Source organism: Misgurnus anguillicaudatus, chromosome 6 (assembly GCF_027580225.2).
Source record: "Misgurnus anguillicaudatus chromosome 6, ASM2758022v2, whole genome shotgun sequence".
Taxonomy (NCBI): domain Eukaryota; kingdom Metazoa; phylum Chordata; class Actinopteri; order Cypriniformes; family Cobitidae; genus Misgurnus; species Misgurnus anguillicaudatus.
The window spans coordinates 21,025,963-21,048,796 of record NC_073342.2 but is presented as its reverse complement, the minus strand read 5'-3'; the positions used below and the strand labels follow the sequence as shown (position 1 = coordinate 21,048,796).

General features: G+C 39.7%; 1 protein-coding gene across 4 annotated transcripts; it reads left to right on the top strand.

Annotated features, from left to right (window-relative positions):
* The first annotated feature begins 46 nt into the window (after window positions 1–46).
* wnk1a (WNK lysine deficient protein kinase 1a) lies at window positions 47–21,744 on the top strand. 4 transcript variants are annotated; one of them, XM_073868753.1, is made up of 25 exons: window positions 48–790; window positions 1,499–2,643; window positions 9,292–9,467; window positions 9,569–9,789; window positions 11,225–11,382; window positions 12,821–12,909; window positions 12,989–13,208; window positions 13,342–13,642; window positions 13,764–13,906; window positions 14,298–14,390; window positions 14,473–14,614; window positions 15,344–15,422; window positions 15,509–15,653; window positions 15,867–15,983; window positions 16,080–16,187; window positions 16,271–16,325; window positions 16,402–16,549; window positions 16,649–17,357; window positions 17,649–17,692; window positions 17,759–17,888; window positions 17,976–18,406; window positions 18,756–18,955; window positions 19,502–19,606; window positions 19,713–19,894; window positions 20,943–21,744. In XM_073868753.1, the coding sequence occupies exons 2-25, from the start codon at window positions 1,909–1,911 to the stop codon at window positions 21,228–21,230; spliced, it is 5,019 nt and encodes a 1,672-aa protein (XP_073724854.1). In that variant the 5' UTR covers window positions 48–790; window positions 1,499–1,908; the 3' UTR covers window positions 21,231–21,744. The 4 variants fall into 4 exon arrangements, with proteins under 4 accessions (XP_073724852.1, XP_073724853.1, XP_073724851.1 ...); XM_073868751.1 differs by having other exon boundaries at window positions 47–790; window positions 16,405–16,549; window positions 17,649–17,888; XM_073868752.1 differs by having other exon boundaries at window positions 47–790; window positions 17,649–17,888; window positions 19,713–19,864.
* Window positions 21,745–22,834: the final 1,090 nt, after the last annotated feature.

The window sequence follows — 22,834 nt, the reverse complement described above, 5'->3', positions numbered from 1 at the left end:
GGCGCTATGTTCTAACTGTAGATCATTCAGAAAAAGACAAGCAGGGGGAGTGGACACAGCCTGGTTTATTGTTGATCTCGAAAACCGGTTTGTTCGCGTAGCTTGCGTTTGCATGATGATAAAATTGTAGATAATCGACGGCATGTAGACTGCGTAGCCTTGAACCTCGAGCGTGCAAATCGTTTACATTCATGGGGGATCCGTCACTGTCAACAATAGAGCCGCGCGGCGCTCGCGTGCTGCACCCAAAGCCAAGTTTCGTGTCGGCATAAACTGACACAGTCTCACATTCTTTTTGATCGTTATTTTGCATCCTATCCATGGCAATACTGTAACGTCCGCTGTGAACACATCGTTTGCACGGACGAAGGCGTACACGAGATGAGCGAATGAGGAAAATTAATCGAGGTCAGTTGAAAGGGAATAACAAAGAGAAGCTGCGTTGTCTGCAGTCTCGCGAGCACCCATTAGCGGAAGCGGCACGCGGCTGTAACGTTCAGTGTTTCTGTTTGACATTCGAACTTCGCAGTTTCGCTCGAGTCGGTTTGGAGTAGAGCCGTTGGTAGCCGACATTTACCCATTTTGGGGAATTTGGTCGATTTTTGTCAACTAAAAAAATCATATTATTTAAAAAAATGAGTGTAGAGACATTGGGTTATACGCATCGCGTCTGTTAAACGTTATTTTCAAAACGGAGCTCGCGCGTCAGGGGAATTACCGGTTAAACCTGGAGTTGGCCGTTTTATTTTCACTCATGAGACTGAAAATGACGACGAGACTTAACGTTATGGTAAGTTTTTACCACAGCTGTGGTGGCAGGGGTGTTTAATAAAACTAACGTTAGTCCTAACGAAATATTTAATGCATTTAAGTTAATCTGTGGTGTTTACTATGAGTAAATATAGTAAGCTATGAATTGAAACAGACGAATGGTAGCGACGGTTTGTGATGTCGTATTTATTTGAACTTATTTGTCTTGAGTTGGTTTTTAAAATGTTCACATAGGAAGGACGAATCTGATTCACTAACGTTAACCTACTGAAATGTGCTAAGAAAGCGATACAGTTTGAATTTTGAACGAGTAACGTTAGTTAGTTAACTTTAACTTACTAGAGTTTTGTTTCTAAATGTATATAAAAAAAAACATACTTAACGTTATGCTTTTAAAGAATATTCTAGTTAGTTGACGAATTTAGGATAAAATTTACCTCAGGGTTTAAATCTAAGTAATCAATAAATGCTAACGTCCTTCTACTGTTGATCTTAACGTTTCAGTGTGACTGGTCATTGTTATAATACAAACTGTGTATTATCTGTAGAAATATCACACCCGTATACACATTTTTAATAAGAAAGCTTGACAGTCATTGCATGTTCTATCTGGTTAAAACTTTCCTAGTTAATGGAAAAGTAATTGAGTGCGTTTATGTTCAGCTCTTTTATTCTGTTGAAGTGTAAATTAGTTTAGCATCTAACATTTCTTTCCTGTCTCTTTCAGTGAATTTGAAGGGTTTAACTTTGGCTCAACCTTGGGATTGAAAGTGATCATTACATTTATCAGCAGGCTACTGTCCTTCCCCTCTCGATGACCCCTTAATGTGAATTGAATGTAACCCTTAGTTCTCTACAGAATGGGTGAACTGGAAACAAGGGCTCCTGTATATTATCGTCAACAGCATATTTTGATCTGTGCATGGATCTTGCGTTACTTTTATCACAGAGCACTCCCTGTGATTCTTTCCAACACTTTGTTTTGCAAAAGTATTGACTTTATCTGAACTGGAGTTGGGAGAATATAACTTGGTTTAAGGTTGATTCGTTACCCTATTATCATACTCAGGCCTTTTCTGTGGTTGCATGGATAGTATATAGGGTTTGACCCAACAGCTCACTCCACTCAGTGGAGAAATGTCTGAAAATATCACCGACAATATGGTCAAGTTTCTGTCCCCCCCTCCGAGGAATGTCAACGGCTCCAGCTCAGACTCGCTGGTGGGCGAGCATCTAGGTGTGGAGGTCCGACGCCGGCACCACACCATGGAGAGGGACCTGCTAAGGGCAGAGCATCGATTCTTCCGTCGCAGTGTTATCAACGACTCCAATGCCACGGCCCTGGAGCTGCCCAGCAAGAACTGTATCCTAGCCACCCCAGCAGACTGCCCTGCTCCAGTATCTGAACCTCCTATCCTGGAAACCAAAGTCGCACCTCCACCTGCACTCTCTGGGGAGTTGGTTGCATCAGTAAAGAAGAACATTGATGGAGATGGAGATTGTGTCAGGGTCGAGGCAGCAATAGACTCGCAGCCAGTGTTGATTGGTTCCATCGGACAGGCCGGACCGCTTCTTTCTGCAGAACCGCCATGTTTGGCTGCTTCACCAATGTCTGGAGATAACGTTGATGCAAAATCCCAAGATGAGAAAGATGAGGAAGATAAAGAGAAGGCGAAAGCTGAGGCTGAGCTGCGAGAAGCTGAGAAGAAGGAGCAGGAGGACATTGAGGAAGTGGAGACAAAGGCAGTCGGGACATCACCAGATGGGCGCTTTTTAAAGTTTGACATTGAGATTGGACGTGGCTCTTTCAAGACCGTCTACAAGGGTCTGGATACCGAAACTACTGTGGAGGTGGCATGGTGTGAGTTGCAGGTAAGCAAGAGATTCTCAAGTTCCTTTGGTTAAAATGTAAAAAAGGTAAAACTAGATGTGTGCCTTAAATGGGTAGCCACAACGTCATCGAAAGAATGAATAATCACTTATTCATAGATGACAAAGTGCAATAACTGACCTTGTTTGGTCCTCTTACTGTGGTAAATCTCTATCTGATCTGCTTTTTGAACCTAATGCAAGTGATATCCTAAACTATACAGCCTATTTCATCTCTGGCCTGAAAATATTTCAGTACCAGCACCTTGCAGGTCTTGAAATGACAATCTTGTGACTAGCCAGTTTGATTTTAACTTCAATGCCCCACCTACAACCCCTCATATGATTTGTCATCACCTTGTTTTGTTAATCTTTAATTTCTCTTAATTTAGTAATCCCTTTACAAAAAGGAAGACACTTTTACTGGTCCTTTTGTCACACCTCTGGAGCATACACGCCCCTGACACTTAACCCATCTGGCATTTGGCCAGTGTTTTTGTAGCTGTTTTCATTATTGACTGAGACGCCCGTATTGTAATACCATTCTTAAATAGAAAATTTCCTAGTTAGAACAATTAGACCATTAGATTGGTATTGTAAACCGTGTGACACATAAACACAGCCAATAATAACTAACGAATATAAATTATACTTAAGTTTTGATTCAAGTCTACACCCATTTACCAGTGTTTATATTTTCTAAAAATTGTCAGATTAAGTTTTAGTAGCACACATTATCGCAACTGTGTGCCTGTGGGATAATTACATATCCTTTTTTACACAATGATATGTTTGAAATCATTGTTTTTATTGTTTTATGATACAATAAAATTATAAGAAGTCACTGTAAGGTCCATAGTTGTGGTGTGATTGATAAAAGACAACGCCGCCATTGCAGGACACATGGCAAAAGTTCTTCTTAAGGAAAAATACTGGTGACCCACTTTTAAAAAGTGTCTGTTTGCATGCAGAAACATCCTTTGTCTCGTTTATACCAGGAAGAAGCAATGAGAGGAAGTCAGCCAAAAAACATTTTATGTTTTGTTGCCACATGAAAGTGCAGTTTCAAAAGTGGGTCAAGTTTAACCACCGAAGCATTTGTAATCTCCTATAAGAAGTGTGGTGAGCCGGTTTGCCAAGGTTTTACAAGGCCTCTCTTTGCCTTTCTCCACCCCCTGCTGCCATTTCTCATGCAGAGAGATGACAAGGCAGCATCACGTGAGCTCTTGCACATGCCCCTCAGGCCTAGTCATCTCATACCATGTTGAAACAAAAGCCTCACTCTCTAGCTCCTCTCTTTTTATCGCTTTCTACTGTGCTTTCATTTTGCTCTGACTCTATATTTGTCACTGCCGGTGTTGAACGATTTGGTTTCAAGTCGCGAGTGCAGATGCTACAAAAGAGGGATGGGCTTACATATTTCCCCAGATTTCCATCTGTCTTTAATGCTTGTGTTAAACACTGGGATATTCCCCTCCCACATTACTAGCCTTTCTCACATGGTAAATAAATCTGAACGATATTTCCCAATGGACCGCAATTCTCTGTTGTATAAGAGAAGTGAATTTTGTGTATTTACCCTTTCTTTCACCCACAATGAACTAATTAAAACTCCTGTAAAAATATTTAGTCACATAATGAAATCATCACTAACTTTCCAACAACTGCATAAGTTTCTCCCCAGCTGTCATACATTTGCCTTTCGCCCTACACGTGAATCCTTTTACTGGATCACCGTAAATCTGTTTAACCCCTTGCATCTAAATAGACACCTGTTAAAGAATTATCTACATATTTTGTATAGTTTTAATGTATTATAGCTAGATTTGCGCCCTTTAGAAGGTTTTGTTGTTGCAAAATACTTATCTGTTCTAGCTTAATATGGGTCATTCTACAGAAAAGGTGGAATTCGAGTGATGGAAATTTGCTTAAATGAACTTCTTTCAACATACCCAAAACTTCTTTAATAGCATTAATTAACTTGTCAAATCTATGAATCCGCAAGACGGGGAGCTTAATCTATTTGTAACTTTTTAATACATTTTAATAAAGAATCCATGAGTCATTTATTTGTCATTGGTGTTACCTGTGATTTAAACAACATTAATGTTGATACTAAATATTTTTCTCATTACAGCTTGTGTATTTAGTTAAAGGTTGAGTAGAGGAATGATAACAGGAAGAAAAATAATTGATTATTAATATTTGTTTAATTAAATTCTTCATCTTTACCCAGCATTGTATGAAAATATTTGATTCTCAGTTTGACTTCTTTCTTTAAAACCAACAAAAATATTCAACCAAAAAGGCTTTGATGCCAAGACTGAAATATCAACAATGTCTTACATCCCATATCAACAACAAAATATTACTTAAAAGTACAAGAAAATACATTCATAACACCAAAACTTGGTTTAACACCAATGACACAATGTAACACCAATGACAAAATTAGAATATAATAATAGATAATGAATATGATAAAACTTATAAACTTTCATAAAAATGTTCCATCTTGTTTTGTTTTTATGCTTTTATGTTGGTCAGTTAAAGGAATATTACTGAGGAAGTACTCATTAGAGAAGTAACACTAATGACGGTAACACCAATGATGGTAACACCAATGACAATTTACAGGAAAAAATAATATTTTAACAAAATGGCTGCCATTCGCCATGTGCTATTTCATCAGAGATGTAACAATCACATACTTATTCAGTATAATGTATTTTTATGTAAAGATCTTAACACTCTTATCAGATCTTATCTCAAAACTTCTTAGATATATCATGATATTTTAGACAAATAAGGTAAGACATCTGAAAAACCTTTTGGCTTCCTCCACTGCACTTCTTTCACTGACCTCTTGACCCATGAAAAACTTCAAAGAGCTGATGCATTGTTTCAAAATAAAAGTGCTTTTGTAGGGTAACACCAATGACATAAATTTGGGGGACAAATATTTATTTGATATTATTCATATTAATAGTGTATTTTTACCAGTTCAATGTTGTAGTAACTTCATACAGGGTTAAAAAAAGGAAAAAAAGAAAATTAAATAAACTCTCTCTCATAATTTTAAGGACAGTCTATATTTATTAAATATATATCATTATGGGATTATTGGGTCAAATTAAATGATTAAGGGGTCTGCAAAAGCAAGGGACAAGCATTTCCACCTTTTTTGTAGAATGACCCATATGTAAAACTATAAGTAAGCCATTTTTAAGTTGCTTTGCCTTAGGAATGTAAACCCTACTGTGATTTCAAAACATCTGTGTTTGTTTGAGCATCCCAAATGGGCCAACAGAACAAAATTAGATTAACTACTGTTTTATGTTTGAATTGAAGCGATCTGTTTGTTTGAATTCTGTCAGATGCCAGAAGTGATTTGGAATCTCATTTTAAAACACTATTTCCTATTCTGTTATGCTGGTGGACCCTTTACCTGTGTTTGATGTCTTAGTAAATATTAACAAGGAAAGCTTGATCTAACAATAGACTTGGCATATCTCATGAGATATGTTTTAATAAATAGCTTTGTTGATAGTTATTTTGATGGCTGACTAACAGTAGAGACTGATTGATGAAACATAAATGTCCAACCTCTCTTTGCGGTCCCTTGTGAGCATTAACATCTGTGCACTTATGACCAACCCACTAAACTACATTATCAGCCCAAGATAAATATTCAAGATACAAGCTCAAAGGGCACAATCTTGGTTTTAAAGCAAATGGTTTGCTATATGAATTCAGGTGTGTTTAAGATCCTCTTGTTGGTTCCATTAATCAAACCTGCTAATCCTCTATCCTTATCTTTTATATCACACTGGTATGTGCCTTCACATGTGACCAGGATTCATGCCAGGAGCTTTATCCACAAACTGGAATTTAGCGTATGGACTGCCCCTCCTCTGGGAAAACACTCCTGCAGACCATTGAGAGCTTCACATATTTGAAATAGTTTATTGGAAGTTCCTTGCCAGAGAGGAATTGGCGAAAGTAGATCTTTTATAGGGTGGGGGTTCAAAGCCAAACCTCTCTCTCCACTTTAACCACCATTGAAATGGTTTTCACTCTTAAGGCAGCTAAATACAGTTAAGTGGGTTACATTAAAACATAGGAGGTTTGGGTAGTTTTAACTTGGGGTGTATGGCCGGCCGTGCTGCTGGGCTTGGCAAAGGCAAGTCATGACTAAATCTCATTCCAGAAATGGCAGCTGACTGCACCAAATGTAGGTCGACTAAAACTGAGTTCATTGTTGTAGTTGCAGTCAGACACAGATTGCTGCAAATATCCGTCACCTTTGATGGCAGAAGATGTTTTGCAGCATGATTTCCCTTGTGAAACCACAGGCACTATATAACACCACGAAATCTCTTTTTTTTTACTTTGCATTAAAGGAAATAATCCTTTTGATGTTTTGTTTATTTGGTTGGCTTTAATCACACTTACTTAGAGTTGTCAGAAAAGCTCTCTTCTCAGTTATGAGATTGTATTTTATTAAGAAATGTGAATACATGTCTTACTGTAGCTTTATGTAGTAGCATCTACTGCTATTTGGGAATTTACCAATGTAAAAAATGTCTGAAAGTTTCACTTGAGCTGTTAGGGATGCAAAGATAAATGCAGATATACACTATAATAATACCTGACTGCTAACTATTCTGAACCACACAGCCGATATTATTCATAGCTATTTCATGTACTACAGCTTTTGATCAGTAATTCCTTATCGATCTGAAATCACTGTTAGTTTGAGTTGTTTATAACATGCATTTGAAAAAGCAGCACTCGTCAAACAATTATTATACATATCTTAATTATCTTGAAAATTACCTGAAAAGGTTCAAAAAACAGCAATATAAATATATGTTTAAGCCATTTCCTGGAGCTGCGTGTGTAATGGTGCTTCTGCGGTGCATATTGAGTTTCTGCACGAGAGCGCCCTCTGGCTTTTGGATGTAACGGCATTTCGCCATAATTGATTGAGAAGCATAGCAAGCACATTGGCTGATTTATTGGCGCACCCCTAATTCACATAGATACTGAGTAGGGATGCACCGATAACACTTTTTAAGAAGAGAGTATGAGTACCGATATTTTTTTCCCTGGTACTCGCCCATACCGATGCTTGTTGTACTGTTTTTTTTTCATGTGCTAGTTTTCTACGAACAACACAATGAAACTAATGAACATATCGTCGCTGCCCGATGAAACTCACGTGTGTCCAAAACGGTTACTTTTCAGGAAGTAAAAAAAACATTGTATTTCAAAAGCAGTTGAATGTAGCGTTGTCATACTTGGTACGGCATCTTTACATGTAACCATATTCTTGCCAGTGTAATGATACAATCCACATTTGACCTAAATTGAGTTTAAATGGACATATGTGCATATTTTACAGTAACGGTGGTCGATACGTGTTCTTCCGATCATTAATTAGAATGGCCAAGTCGCGTTTCATATTGACAGATGAATACGCTCAGTTTATTAAATGGTCTACGTCTTAGTTCAGTAATGGGCAACTTCAGTCCTGGAGGGCCGGTGTCCTGCAGAGTTTATCTCCAACCATAATTAAACACATCTGAAGCAGCCAAGGTCTTACTAGGCATACTAGAAACTTTTAGGCAGGTGTGCTGAGGCAAGGTTGAGCTAAACTCTGCAGGACACCGGCCCTCAAGGACCAAAGTTGCCCATCCCTGTCTTAGTTTATTAAATACGCTAAAATTATTTAATATTAATTATAAATTTATTAAATGTCTCTTGCAAACTATGAAGGGACAATGAATCAATACACTGACATGGTAATGCTAGACAGATACTTTGTTTGCACAGTCCTACCGTAATTGTCACTCCTAGACGTACATCTGGTGTCGGGCGAAACGTTTACCTCGATGATGTTTATTCGGCTACCCAGTGCTGAGCTTCGATGAAACTTCACGAGACCGGCGAGATGGTTCCACTGGGCGGGAGATACGCGGCGTGATTGACAGCTTTGACACCAAATGGATATACGTGAAAATCAACTTTTCATTGGCCATTTAGATATGTGAAGCATACTGTATACGGAAATGAACCTGGACATTCAATCGGTCGAAAAATCTCAAAATCTGCAAAATGGACATACGTGGTTTTCATCGAACAGCGACGATGTAAGCATTTTTATTTTTAACAACTTCAACTCATATTATAAAAAAACATCATTCTTATGTGCTTATCACAAATTTTCAAAGCCAAAATATCATTTTTTTTACCTGCCTGTCACAAAGTTGTCAAAGTGCTCAAGAAATCACAGACAACAAGACAATCAAATTTGTCATAAAGTGTCATAAAGTACGTCACGTGAGGTATCGGTCTTTGGTATCGGGGTATTTTTTATGAGTAAGAGTACAAGTACATGAGCTTGGTATCGGGACCGATTCCGATACTGGTATCGGTGCATCCCTAATACTAAGTTTTAAATATGGTTTGTGAACTATTCAATAAGATGTGTTTATTGTAAGTACCATTTAATATGATGTACAATATTGTAGTAATTTCACAGGGTTTGTGTCATTAACATTTGTTAGTTTCACTTTTTGGAAGCTTAAAAATTAATATATGCTGATTATGACCGTATTGTAATGTCAAACATAAAAATATTTCTAGGACCGCAAGTTGTCCAAGACAGAGCGACAGCGTTTCAAGGAAGAAGCCGGAATGCTGAAGGGCCTTCAACATCCAAACATAGTTCGCTTTTATGACTCCTGGGAGTCGTCATCCTTGAAAGGGAGGAAGTGTATTGTCCTGGTGACTGAACTCATGACATCTGGAACGCTCAAGACGTGAGTCAATATTGCATGAGGTTTTTTATTTGTTCCTGTCATACGTTTATAAACACAATTCGTCATCAACCCTTTCTATGATTTGCTTGTTCTTGGTGCAGGTATCTGAAACGGTTCAAGGAGATGAAGATCAAAGTGTTGCGCAGCTGGTGCAGACAGATTCTGAAGGGTCTGCACTTTCTCCACACCAGGTCGCCTCCCATCATCCACCGGGACCTCAAGTGTGACAATATCTTCATCACCGGCCCCACCGGATCAGTCAAGATCGGAGATCTGGGTCTGGCTACCCTCAAGAGGACTTCCTTTGCCAAAAGTGTCATAGGTACGACCAGTTGTGTAACCTGTTTAACTGTGTAACCGCCTCAGGTCGAAATCTATGTCAAGATTTGTGGTTGGGGGAAGAGCGAATCCTTCATTCCATGTTTCTTTTTCCCAAAGTTTCTTTTCTTCTGCTTCTTTTCAAAGCAAGTTTTATCACCAGTGTGGTGAGAAAGCAGACCACAGGGTTTCCCTGACCGCTCAAACCGCAGCAATCCAGGGCTCCTGCTTTATGGAAGTCGATTCCGTGCTTGTTGAAGCCCCTTTTAGTTTAAGCTTAGTTTTGTTCTCTCTTCTGTTTTCATTGCGTACAGGCCACATTTTCAGGTACCCACAGAAAGAGTAAGTCGTTCTGGAGCTGTTATGTACGTAGGTGTATTTTGAACCGTCTGCAGGGAAACTTGATCTGATCAAGGATCACACTAAAGCTAGAGCTGAGCCCTGGGCTGGCAGGTACTGTGAGTGACCTTTACTCTGGTTTGGAAATTTGTGGTCTGTTTCTTCAGTGAACCATGATTTAATGATGACGATGCTAATGAACTTGTTCATTTTTCCCCCATAAGGACATACTTGTTTTCTTTTAACGTGTCAGTGTCTGGAGCTCAAAGCTTTAAACTATCTGCTCATCTCCCTTGTACTTTTAGCTTTGAGTCTTTCTTTTTTGTTTGTTTTGTTTTCTGTTCTGGAAGCCTTAGGCTCTAATTTCAGGTGTCCCATTATTCTGCTTTAAGGATTATTTAGTGTACTGCAGTACAGACAGTAAGTATGCAGAAAATGAGCCTGGTAAGTCCACCAGTATTATGTGACACATATCAATCTGAATCTATTATAAATATGGGAAGTTTGTCTGTGTGAGACCTTTGTCAATGGGAAACTTTGGGTTGCTAGTTCACCTGATGCGCAGAACCTCACTTCTCAGTAAGCTATGGAGTGTAATGCATTTGAATTGTTTAGCCTTAACACCTTTTCTTCACAGGTTTACCCAAAGGTATGTGTTTTAAATGGAAGGTATATTTTTCCATAGCTAGTGTTTTGGTTTGTGGTAAAGGCTCCTGACCATAGACTCGTTTAGCCACATTTTATCTTTAAAATAAGTCAATTGATAAGTCTAATCTTGAAAGAGTCATTTGGTCAGTCCAGGCCTAGAGAGTTCTCTGCATCAGTTTCAATGCCCTCATACACTGCCCCACCCTTCAAGGTCTTACATGGAGAAACTTGGGCTGCTTATCATTTCAGTCTAACTGAGGGCAGTTTCCCCTCCCTCTTTTTTATTTTTACTTCCTATCCCCCTTTTGCTCTCCTTCCCTCCACCTTTCTCTTTTCTCGCAGGTTTCACTGGAGCAGACCTTCAGCAACAGCATCATCTTCCTCTCATCTCTTCACAGAGAGGGTGTAATAGGGTACTGAGAGAGTTCTGAACCATGATCTTTTAATTTAAGGTACTCCTGAATTCATGGCGCCTGAGATGTATGAGGAGAAGTATGACGAGTCAGTGGATGTATATGCCTTTGGGATGTGTATGCTGGAGATGGCTACTTCTGAGTACCCGTACTCCGAGTGTCAAAATGCGGCTCAGATCTATCGCAGAGTCACTAGCGTAAGTTCACACCCTCCACCGGCAGAGGGAGAGAGCCCCCACGCACTCACTCTCCCCCTGTTTGCTGCACTGTCTTAGGTTTCTCTTTTACTTTTTGCCCTGTGTTGAGGGTATTTTTTATTTTGCTTTCTTCTTACACAGTGGTAAGTTGTTTTTCCTCACTATACCAGTAAATCTAATAATTTAAGTGTGGATGGTCCTTTCCCAGAAGTAGCAAATTAGTGTCAAGTGAAAGGATGTCTGTAAAATTGTATTAAAGGATTAGTACATCCAGATGGATTGCTCACCACTATGTCATCCGGGGTGTTGATGTCTTTCTTTGTTCGGTCGAGGAGAAGTTGTGTTTTTTAACATTCCAGGATTTTTCTCATTTTGATGGACCCCAACACTTAACAGTTTTGGTGCGGTTTGGAGTTGCAGTTTCGGGGGACTCTGGACGATCTCAGGCGAGGCATGGGGGTCTTGTCTAGCGGAACGATTGTCATTTTTGGCAAGAAAAATAGAAAATATGCACTTTTTGACCACAACTTCTCTTCTTCCTCCTGCTGTTTGAAGAGCCGGCGCGACCTCACGTAAATGCGTAATGATGTCGAAAGGTCACGTCACGTGTTACATATATGAAACGCCCATTTTAAACAATAAACTGACACAAAGACATTAATTAATATCATTCAACATACAACAACGTCATAACGGTCCTCTTTCTCCACACTTGTAAGCACTGGGGCGTAGTTTCGATACGTCACCCGTGACCTCTCGACGGGATGACGTATTACAGGAGGCAGACGAGAGGTTGTGGTTTAAAAGTGCTTTTTTTTCTTGCCAAAAATGACAGTCGTTTGGCTGGATGGGACCCTTGTGTCTTGTTTGGGATCGTTTGGAGTCCTTTGGGGCTGCAGTTTTGAACTGCATTGGAGCTGTTACGTGTTGGGGTCCATTAAAGTCCATTAGAATGAGAGGGATCCTGGAGTGTTTTCCTTAAGGAACGTGGTTTCTTCTCGACTGAACAGGGAGGGACATAAAAATTTTGGATGACATGGTGTGAGTAAATTATCTGGATTTTTTTTAAGAAAATGGAATAATCTTTTAAATAGAGGTGGGGTTGATATTTTACTTCCTGTTATAAAATTTTAATATCTTATGTCAAGTATCAATTTTTTTTATTTAATTTTTACAAATATTTTGGGTAAAATGAAAGTGCATAATGTATGGTAATATAACATCAACAGCTATGTATATTTAATTACTCACTCAACTAAAATCTAAACTCAAAGCTAAGAAAATAATTATGCCAGAAAGAATCATGAAAAATAAACATTTTTAATAAATTACAAATATTTATTTTAAAGAATCAAAATTAAGTATCTTCAAGGGCTACATTCTGGGACAGAAAAAGCTTGAAACCGCTTTGATTGTTTTCACTGTGCTATATTTACAGGGGGTGAAGCCAGGCAGCTTCGACAAGGTGGCGATTCCCGAAGTAAAGGAGATCATCGAGGGTTGTATACGTCAGCTTAAAGATGAGAGGTGTGTTAACATTCCGCTATAACAGATACTGTATTTCCAAAATGTAAATATAGGTTGCTGATTTTAAACAATTTTTCAGGTATTGCATCAAGGACCTCCTAAGCCACGCCTTTTTCCAGGAGGAGACGGGAGTTCGTGTAGAACTTGCTGAGGAGGACGATGGAGAGCTGGTGGCTATAAAGTTACTGCTGCGCATTGAAGACGTAAAGAAACTTAAAGGGAAATACAAAGAGAATGAGGCCATTGAGTTTTCATTTGACTTGAATAAAGATGTCCCAGAGGATGTTGCCCAAGAAATGGTAAAAATACTAACCTTCACAATTACATCATTAACACTGCAGCTTTCACCCAAAATCAGCTTTAAAAATGCAAGATTGCATCTTTGTGTGCACATTGTTGGGTAGTTAATTATGGTTCATCTTTGATCTCCAGGTTGAGTCTGGCTATGTTTGCGAGGGGGACCACAAGACCATTGCAAAGGCCATAAAGGACAGAGTATCCCTGATCTCCCGAAAGCGAGAGCAGAGAAAACTTGTAAGGGAAGAGCAGGAAAAGAGGAAGTTGGAGCAAGAGAGGGAGATCCAGGCTCAGAATGGGACACAACAGCCTGGAGTTCAGACTCAGACCATTGCTAAACCCCCTGGGCCTGCCCTGGCTCCAGTTATTTCTGAGTCTGATGAACATGAGGCTGAACAACACCAGCAGATACAGCAGCCGGGAGCCTCAGCTTCTAGTTAGTAACCTTTGCTTTTGTTTTGTGCTCTGTCTGGGCAATATAAGAATTTTTTAGTTACACGATGGGAATACAAATAAAATATCCGAGTTCTAAATATGAGTTTCTTATTATCTCACAGCTATGGGGTTTGTGGACACCCAAGGGCCTATAATTGTTCCCGAGCCTCATACTGTTCAGCCAGGCACATCTTTCAGCTCTATACAGCCTGACCCACAGCCACAGCTGCCCACACAGCACACCATGACTCATCCACAAACCACCGTGAGACACTTTTTATTTTCTTTCTCCTTTGTTACTTTTACTTTTCAGTGAATGCATGAGTATAATTTATTTTTACTTTGATTTAAATGGTGCTGTATAAAAAGCTTTAATTACTGTAAACAATAAAGAGTAGCTCATTTTTGAAACCAAGCAAGATTTATTCGTCTCAGTGCATGCTGGGATTTCCATATCTGTGAAGGCTTTGTGCAGTGCCATTTTAAATTCATGTTAAAAGAAGGCACTTACAAAGCAGCATAATTTTGTTTGTTGGATAAGCCTTTGTGTCAGGATTGAGCCTATGACGGCTACAAATGCTGACTAGATATTTTGGAGTGGAGCTAGTGCCTGCCTAATCTAAAGATGTGTTTCTTAATATATTTTTCTACATCAGTCACAGCCCCCAGTGCAGGCTCCTCTGCAGCAGTCTAGCGGTACTTTGACCCCGGGCTCTATCCCTCAAACTGTAACTGCAGTTTCACCACAGGTACACACAAATAACATGTTTTGGTTATGTATATGTTGTTAGTTAAACAAACCAGAGGCTAATGCATGGACTCTCATTTCAGGTCATTGGTCAGCCAACCACGTTGAACCCTGCCGTTCAGCCTGTTGCCCCCCTGCAGTACCATCAGCCAACTCAGGATGGCAGCACTGCACCTCAGACTGTCACTTTACCCCAGGCTCTGCAAGGCCCTCAAGTGTTACAGATATGGTTTAGTGCCCTCTGGTGGCTGAACTAACCAAAACGCATAAGCTTTCATATTGTGCTCCTGACCAGTGTTTTGCTTTACACAAAACATCCTGTCCTCCATGCACTAATCTGACTGATCTTCATGGCTATCTTGTATGCTTGCTGCTCTCACATGCTTATCAGATATGGGCATGCCAACTCAGCCCTCCTGTTTTTTCGCCACCTCCAAATGCTGAACAGCTTTATTTTCTTTATCAGGCCTGTCAGGTACTAGCTGCATTTGATGCTGTCGTGTGTGGATTAGTGGTTGTTTAGTGCAGTGATCGATATCTAGATACCTATAGAGTTTCTATAGTTCCTGAGTGGTAGAGCATTGCATTAACAGCGCATATGGTTGTGGGTTCAATCTCAAGGAAAATCACATACTGATAAAATGTATAGTTTGTAATGAACTAAAATACTAAATAAATAATAATACAGCTAATAATGAAGGTAAAAAATAAACTCCTATAGAATAAATACCATTCATTATTAAGGATGCTTGTATATTTTATAACTAATATTGTATATACAAACATTCTGGCAGTTTTGTATGGCGCATAAAAAACCTGTGTACCTGACCAAAGATATGCATCAAACTGAAGTTAAATAAATTTACTAGATCTCTTCCCTGTGAACGTGTATGTGCAACAAAGTTGTTTTTCATGTAGTTAATGTAAATTTCTACTGTGATCTGCTGTTACAGACATCTTTGAGCGTGTCCCAGCCACAGCCACCGGAGCAGCCACAACCTCAAACAACTCTTGTTCCAGCCTCAACAGAGAGGTGAGACTCCTTTTTAATATAGCACATTCGTTGCTATTGACAGCTCCGTATTAATGATAGATGGGCTGTTTTGTGTTTACCTTTAGCGGCCATTCTGATCCTGCATCTGGTCTGAGTGATGGAAATGAAGGCAGACATGAGGGGCGCTCCATGAAACGACCACAACGCCGCTCCGTGCGCAGTCGCTCACGCCATGAAAAAATGGGCAAAGCCAAACTCAATGTCCTGGAAGTAAGTAGTGGAGTCTACACTAATGAAATCAGTTTTAATATGGGTATCACTTTACATTACTTGTTGTATTGTATATAACATTAATATTAGATGTATTTCGCAATTAATATTATTTTGTATTATTCAGAATCGACTTTGTGGAGATTTTGTATACAGCTCATGTTAGGAAGGTTTGTACTTTTATGTGTGTTTTGATTTTAATTGTTTTTACAGATTTCTAATAAAGGTGACCGAGTGGCTGAATGTCAGCTAGAAACCCATAATAGGAAGATGGTGACATTCAAGTTCGATTTAGATGGAGATAATCCTGTAGAAATTGCTGAAATTATGGTAAGCTATTTATCTTGGTTTCAGCATAACTGCGATGGACAGTTGTTCAAAGGTTTGGGTTGTGTCTAACTCAGCTTGTCAATGTGTTATGTTTAGGTTCAAAGTGATTTTATCTTGGAGACTGAGAGGGAGTCCTTCATTAAGCAAATTCGTGAGGTCATTCAGAAGGCAGATCGTGAAGCACCAAAAAACAGCCAACATCAAGTATGTACCATTATTTTAGATCTTAATACACAAATATTGTCAGAGACCACCAATTGAAATTCATATCTCTCTCTTTACTTCAGGTGATAAGTAATTTGGGCCAGCAAATACCTCAAATTTCAACATCCAATATCCCTAGTAAGTTTTTATTCCTTCGTCGCCTTTTGCTGTTTCACATATTTTTGTGTATTGTTCATTGCATTCCTTTATGTAGCAGGTATTCCGCCTAGCATAGCAGCACAAGTTGTTCACTCAGCAGGTCGGCGCTTTATAGTAAGCCCAGTGCCTGAAGCACGCCTCCGGGATCCATTCTATGGCCCACCTTCAGCCAACACATCATTTGAAGACTCTGCACCAGTGTCTGATTCGTATATTTTAAGAGTAACAATATATGTATTTTCAAAATAAATATAATTCAGCATGCAGACTTACTTTATCATTTCATTCTCACTTCCAGTGTCCGATTCCACCTCAGTCAGCAGTGTTCAGCAGGACCAAGCCAACTTGGTCCCTGGTTCTACCCAAATTCCTGCTACTGGAGGTTTTGCTTCAGAGACCAGTATTCCTCCTGATTCTCAGTCATCATACCAGAACCCTGTTCAATCTCTGCCAGCCGTCGCCACTCAAGTTCCTACACCTCCATCCACTCAACAAACCAGAACAGGACGGGCTTCGCCTTCCCCAGCTCCAGCTGAGTTACCAATCCAGCGTCGAATGTCACTTCCAACCCCGACTGCATCTTACCAGATTCAACAAACAATAGGTCAGCAGGTTGACAGTGGTAGCTTACTGGTCCCATCTGGTGGAGAACAACCTCTACCCAGCATCCAGCAGGTGCAAATCCCCTCTTCTGTCCCTGTTGTAACGGGAGACTGCGAGAGCGACTCCCAAGGGAAGCCACCTGGTATCGAAGACATTCATGCTCTGGATCAAAAACTACGTTCCCTTTTCAAGGACACCTCCCAGAGCTCCTCCAATCAAGCTGACGGATCTGGAGAGACATGCTCACCACCCAACACTATCAGTAATGCTCCTGGCTTAGCTGCTGGTTTGTCTCTCAGTTCCAGTGGAAACTTTGCAGCTGGTGCTTTTGCCTCTGTTGGACAGGCAGGAACCCCAACAAGCTTTGCCCAGACACCATCTGCAGAGCCATCCCCACAAAGACAACAGGTGGGTAAATCTGCCAATGCAGTCTTTAATCTGATTTTTTGTTTTTAATATAAGCACTTTTGCAGAGGGTTGTACTTGATAGTTTGAGCAAATGAGAAACAGCCAGTTGATATAACTCTACCTGTATAACCAGATATTTTGACAGACCTATATAATTGGGATCATTTAGGGCAATGCTTCTAAAGTCTGTTATGGAGTCCCCCGTCCTCTTTTTAAAGTGATACTGCTAAAGTATTCTAGTTTAGAGACTCCTGAGCCTTTCTTAACTTATATATTCAATCTCTTTTGAAGACCTTGGTGGATGTAATTCAACTTGATGGAATAACCAACCCTGAGTCCAAACCTGATGGAATTACTAAACCTGATGAAATGTCCAAACCTGATGGAATAACCAACCCTGATGCAATTACTAAACCTGATGGAATGACCAACCCTGATGCAATAACTAAACCTGATGGAATCACCAACCCTGATGAAAAGCAGCCAGTGACATCATCACCAGACAACGGGTTCAAACTTGGCCGATTTCAGGTATGACTTCGTAGCTCGCACCATCATTTTGAATTCCATGTCTTACATTTACCAGATTTGTACAGCGTGTACTTGCTCTATATTTAGGTGTCTGTGACCAGCGATCAGGACCTAAGCAGTGCTCCAGATCCACCAGTCGTAAATTCATCTTCCTCCATCACTCCCACTTCAACATCGTCTTCCTCCTCTTCATCGCCATCATCTCTCTCTAGCCCTGAAAACACTGTTCATAAATCTCAGACCTCGCCTAGGCCAAGCTATGAATCCATTCCAAGTACCACTACAGTAGGTCGTTTTCAGGTGACCTCCAGCACTGACATCAAAGTAGGCCGCTTTTCGGTGACCACAGCAGAAGCGAAGGTTTCCACTGTAAGCTCTGCTGAGGGTCTGGACACCACTAAAGAGTTTAAGATGACCCCTAACAGCACATCCATCACCAATCACTACCTCAGCAGTGACAACGACTCTGAACCAGAGACCGAGGGCTTGAAACGAGAAATGAACAGACTCAGGGAAAGGTACGCCAAGTTTTGTTTTGATTTGTATACTAGGGGAGATATAGGACAGATTAAAGGCGGGGTGCATGATTTAAAAAAAACACTTTGGAGTCGGGCCGAGTACCAAAACACACTTGTAGCCAATCAGCAGTAAGGGGCGTGTCTACTAACCAACATCGTTGCCTGGGTTGCGTATGTGTGGGGCGGGTCTATCAAAAGAAGGTGCAGATTCTATTGGGGTGGGGGCGTGTTTAAGTGATTTCAGATATCAACATTGGCTTTCAGAGATCATGCACCCCACCTTTAATGTTTATGTATAATTTTATCTGTATGCATGTATATATACATGTATAATTATTTATATTTGCAGACACTTGGCTGAGATCCAGACATTGCAAAATAAACAGAAAAAAGAGATTGAAGAACTCTATAAGCGTCTGGGCAAAACTCCACCCTCTGTAGTGGTTCCTCCTACCATAGCCATGGCAGGAGGCAGGCGGAGACCTACTAAGGGCAAGGGGGGCAAATCAAGCCGTACCAATGGCACTCAGGCCAGTTCTCTTCAACAAGGTATCCAACTTACTGCGTTGCCTCTTAACTGCAATATTTGTTTACAAAAATGTGAATAAAATGCCTTTTTAAAGGAAAACACCACCGTTTTTCAATATTTTACTATGTTTTTACCTCAACTTAGATGAATTAATACATGCCTATCTTTTTGTGATGCAATTTTAATTTTTGTACAGCGCCCTTAAATGTGTTAGCATTTAGCCTAGCCCCATTCATTCCTATGGCTCCAAACAAAAGTTTTATTTTGTGCCACCATACTTACTCGTGTAACTACTCATGTGACCGTTTTTAAATAGGGAAAACATGGAAGTGTTTAGTGGCTTCTAAATTCGTCCCTGTTTGGATCCTAAGGAATGAATGGGGCTAGGCTAAATGCTAACACATTCACAACGCGCTGTACAAAGATTAAAAGTGCACGCATTGAAAAAAGATAAGTATGTATTAATTTGTCTTAGTTGAGGTAAGAACATATAGTAAAATATTGAAAAACGGTGGTGTTTTCCTTTAAAGCTGTATTTGATGATGTTCATTTTATTATTTGTTTAGGGAACAAAGCAAGCATACAGAGTGGTCAAAGTTCAGTTAACCAGTCATCCACTGGGAACAAATCTTCTGAAACTTCTGTTCTAAGCTCAGATGTTCATGATCAAGGTATAACTTTAATTTTACTGAGGGAAACTTTTTTTAAATAATTAATTGAAAATTAATGTGTAGTTGTAACATACTTTGATCGATTGAAATTGATTGTAACCCACAGGCAACACGAGCCCGGTCATAACAGAGAACGGACAGAGCCATGACCAGGACCAAGCCCCTGCTGCTAATCTGCCACGCAAGGGCACATTTACAGATGACCTCCATCTGCTGGTTGATAACTGGGCCAGGGACGCCAAGAACATGATGCCACAGGTGAAGAAAAAGAACGAACAAGCCCATGATGTACGTTAAACTTCTACGAACCAAACAAAAGAGTATAAAGCAGTCCCTCCAGAAAAACGCGATTATGCGATCGCATGATTTAACGCATATTTATGCGGGGGATGCATTTTTTTCAAATATGCCGCACTTTCGCAGCATAAATTGCAGATTTTCATGTGGAAAATATGCAGGGCTTGCATGATTTCATAATCCCCGCATTTTCGTAGCAAAAATCAAATATATCTTAGCAGAAAAATGTTGCATTTACCTCACACAAGCGCAGCCATGTCTCCTGTGGCCATGGGAATGTTATGAAGTGACGTGATTATGTGACGTGAACATCATGCAAAAGCTGAAAACAGTTTTTGCTGTTTTACCGCATATTTCCCGCAATTTTTATCGCATATAGTTCCCGCAGTTTTTGCCGCATAAAGTTCCCGCAGTTTTTGCCGCATAAAGTTCCCGCAGTTTTTACCGCATAAAGTTCCCGCAGTTTTAACCGCATAAAGTTCCAGCAGTTTTTACAGCATGAAGTTCCTGCAGTTTTTACCGCATAAAGTTCCCGCAGTTTTTACCGCATAAAGTTCCCGCAGTTTTTACCGCATAAAGTTCCCGCAGTTTTATCTGTTTTTATCAAATGCTGCTTTTCCCGCAGTTTTTATCGCATAAAGTTCCCGCATATTCCATCTCATAAAATTGCATAAAGTTCCCGCATATTTCATCGCATAAAGTTCCCGCATATTCCATCGCATAAAGTTCCCGCATATTCCATCGCATAAAGTTCCCGCATATTCCATCACATAAAGTTCCCGCATATTCCATCGCATAAAGTTCCCGCATATTCCATCGCATAAAGTTCCATCATATTCCTTCGCATAAAGTTGCTGTATATTCCATCTCATTAAATTGCATAAAGTTCCCGCATATTCCATCACATTTTTTTAGAAAACGTGACGCAAGATCAAAGATTAATTTTTGCCTGCAACAATCACAAAAAAACTACACGTTTTTCTGGAAGGACTGATAAAGGCTGTGCAATATTGTGAATCTATAATTTATTTCTTATCAGATGTTGCCACGCAAATTCTCAGCACCAGGTCATCTCTGTCCTGTGGGTGGCCACATGCCAGCCATCACCAACCCTGCAAACGGACAGAAGGGTCCATTATGTATGAACAATCCTCAGTACAGCTTCACCTGCCCCAACTACAACCCACAGCAGTGGCCTCAGGTGGGCCCGCTGACATCCACAACCCCAAATGCTGGACTGCAGCAGGGCGTCCTTATTCCCTCAGGAACCCACAAATCTGGAAACACCTGCGGGTCGACCAACCTACGGACCACACAAGCCAGCTGAACCAGGTGTAGGAGGGATTGGTACAATGAAAGCTGTGCCTCATCAGGGTGATCTCTAAGGGACTGGTCCTGATTTATCTGATAGTTTACATGGACTGTATAATGTGACAAGAATCTGACCAAACCAGCTATTAAATAGCAACGACGATGGAATGGGTTGGATAGTCGAATGTGTACATTTTATACAAGGAATGGAAAGTTTAGACCGCTCAAGTTCTCTTTTTGGTTATACATCTGAATTATAGCCTTATTCCATTTGGTTTAATTACCATCCTTGTTGTATTAAATAAAAGTCAGTGAATTACAGTGATGGCACAAAATGTATCAAGCTAGGCGTTTGCAGTTTACCTAAAACGAGACTTGTTAGTGAATGGATGGATAGAAAGAGTTTATTTAGATGCTGACGGTGTGTATCATAGATAAAGCTTTGAATGTTGAAAAGATGGATGAAGAATGTAGGAGTTTTATGGCTTTATTACATAGTAATAACAGCAAGTATTGGGGGCCTATTTTTTTAATAAAGTTGAAGTTTGAAGTGAAAGGACAAAGATGTGCAATGGTGGGAGCAGGGTTTTATAGCTTGTATTTCATTTGTGACTCTTTTATATCATTTATGATCAGCATATTCATACATGGCATAAATGCTGTGTATCTTAAATAGACAGTCACCACTACTCCCTGTCCACACCTTTTTTTTGTATGTATGTGGATAGAGAGCATAATTTGGGGACAATAGGATAGCCTCGGGTCTAAATGCATATCTATTTGAAAGAAGCTAGCCTTAAAACACAAGATGTCATCTTCCCTTGCCACTCATTAGAATATGTAATCTTAACATCATAGCCTGTGGAGAGATGAGGAATGAAAGGATTTTTTATTTACTTCATTTATTAAAATGAAAAACACGTTTTTATGACCATCTTAGAAATGAAATTCATTAGTATTGCATTCAGCAATAGAGGGCAAGTACAGTATTAAACTACAGCACCAAGTAGATAATTTTACTCCCAGAGTCATTTTTTTCTAAGCCACAAATTGAGTGCCAATCGTTTGCAGAAGTGACTTCCTCTCATCTCTCAAATGATCCACTTGACTTCTCTAGAGAAGGAAAATGTTACTGCAATGCAGAATACGCACCGTTTACCAAGACAATGGAGGGTTACTTGTTATTTTTGATACTTGACTGCACAGATTTATTTGTGAATCCTCTTTAATTGACCACAACCACATTTACATAAAGTAACACAGAATACCACTTATCACAAACTCAAATCTGTTTATCAATTTCTGTAAACTGCATGTTTTACATACCCAACAAACTGCATAAAATTTGTGGGGTCAAAGGGGGAAGCAAAATTGCTGCTGTTTTTTACCATTACTTTCATCCAGGGTCTTTTTGGTGACTGTATATGATTTTGTGTATGTCTTGTAAAATATATTCTGTGTATATATATATATTCAAATCCTTAATAAAACATTTGGGACTTTTTCCTCCCACTGCCTTGTCTGTCCAATAACTAACTATCAGCAGTGTATTATTAACATTTTCTGCCTGTACATAACATTTTATTTTTACTAGAGCTGGGCATAGATTAATCTCATACA

Bases quoted from the DNA above. Each gene is read 5' to 3' on its own strand.
- wnk1a (XM_073868750.1), top strand. From the start codon at position 1,909: ATGTCTGAAAATATCACCGACAATATGGTCAAGTTTCTGTCCCCCCCT. The intron at 16,326-16,401 runs GTAAGTTTTTAT...TCCTTTATGTAG, and splicing joins TTCAACATCCAATATCCCTA to CAGGTATTCCGCCTAGCATA. The intron at 16,550-16,648 runs TGATTCGTATAT...ACTTCCAGTGTC, and splicing joins GAAGACTCTGCACCAGTGTC to CGATTCCACCTCAGTCAGCA.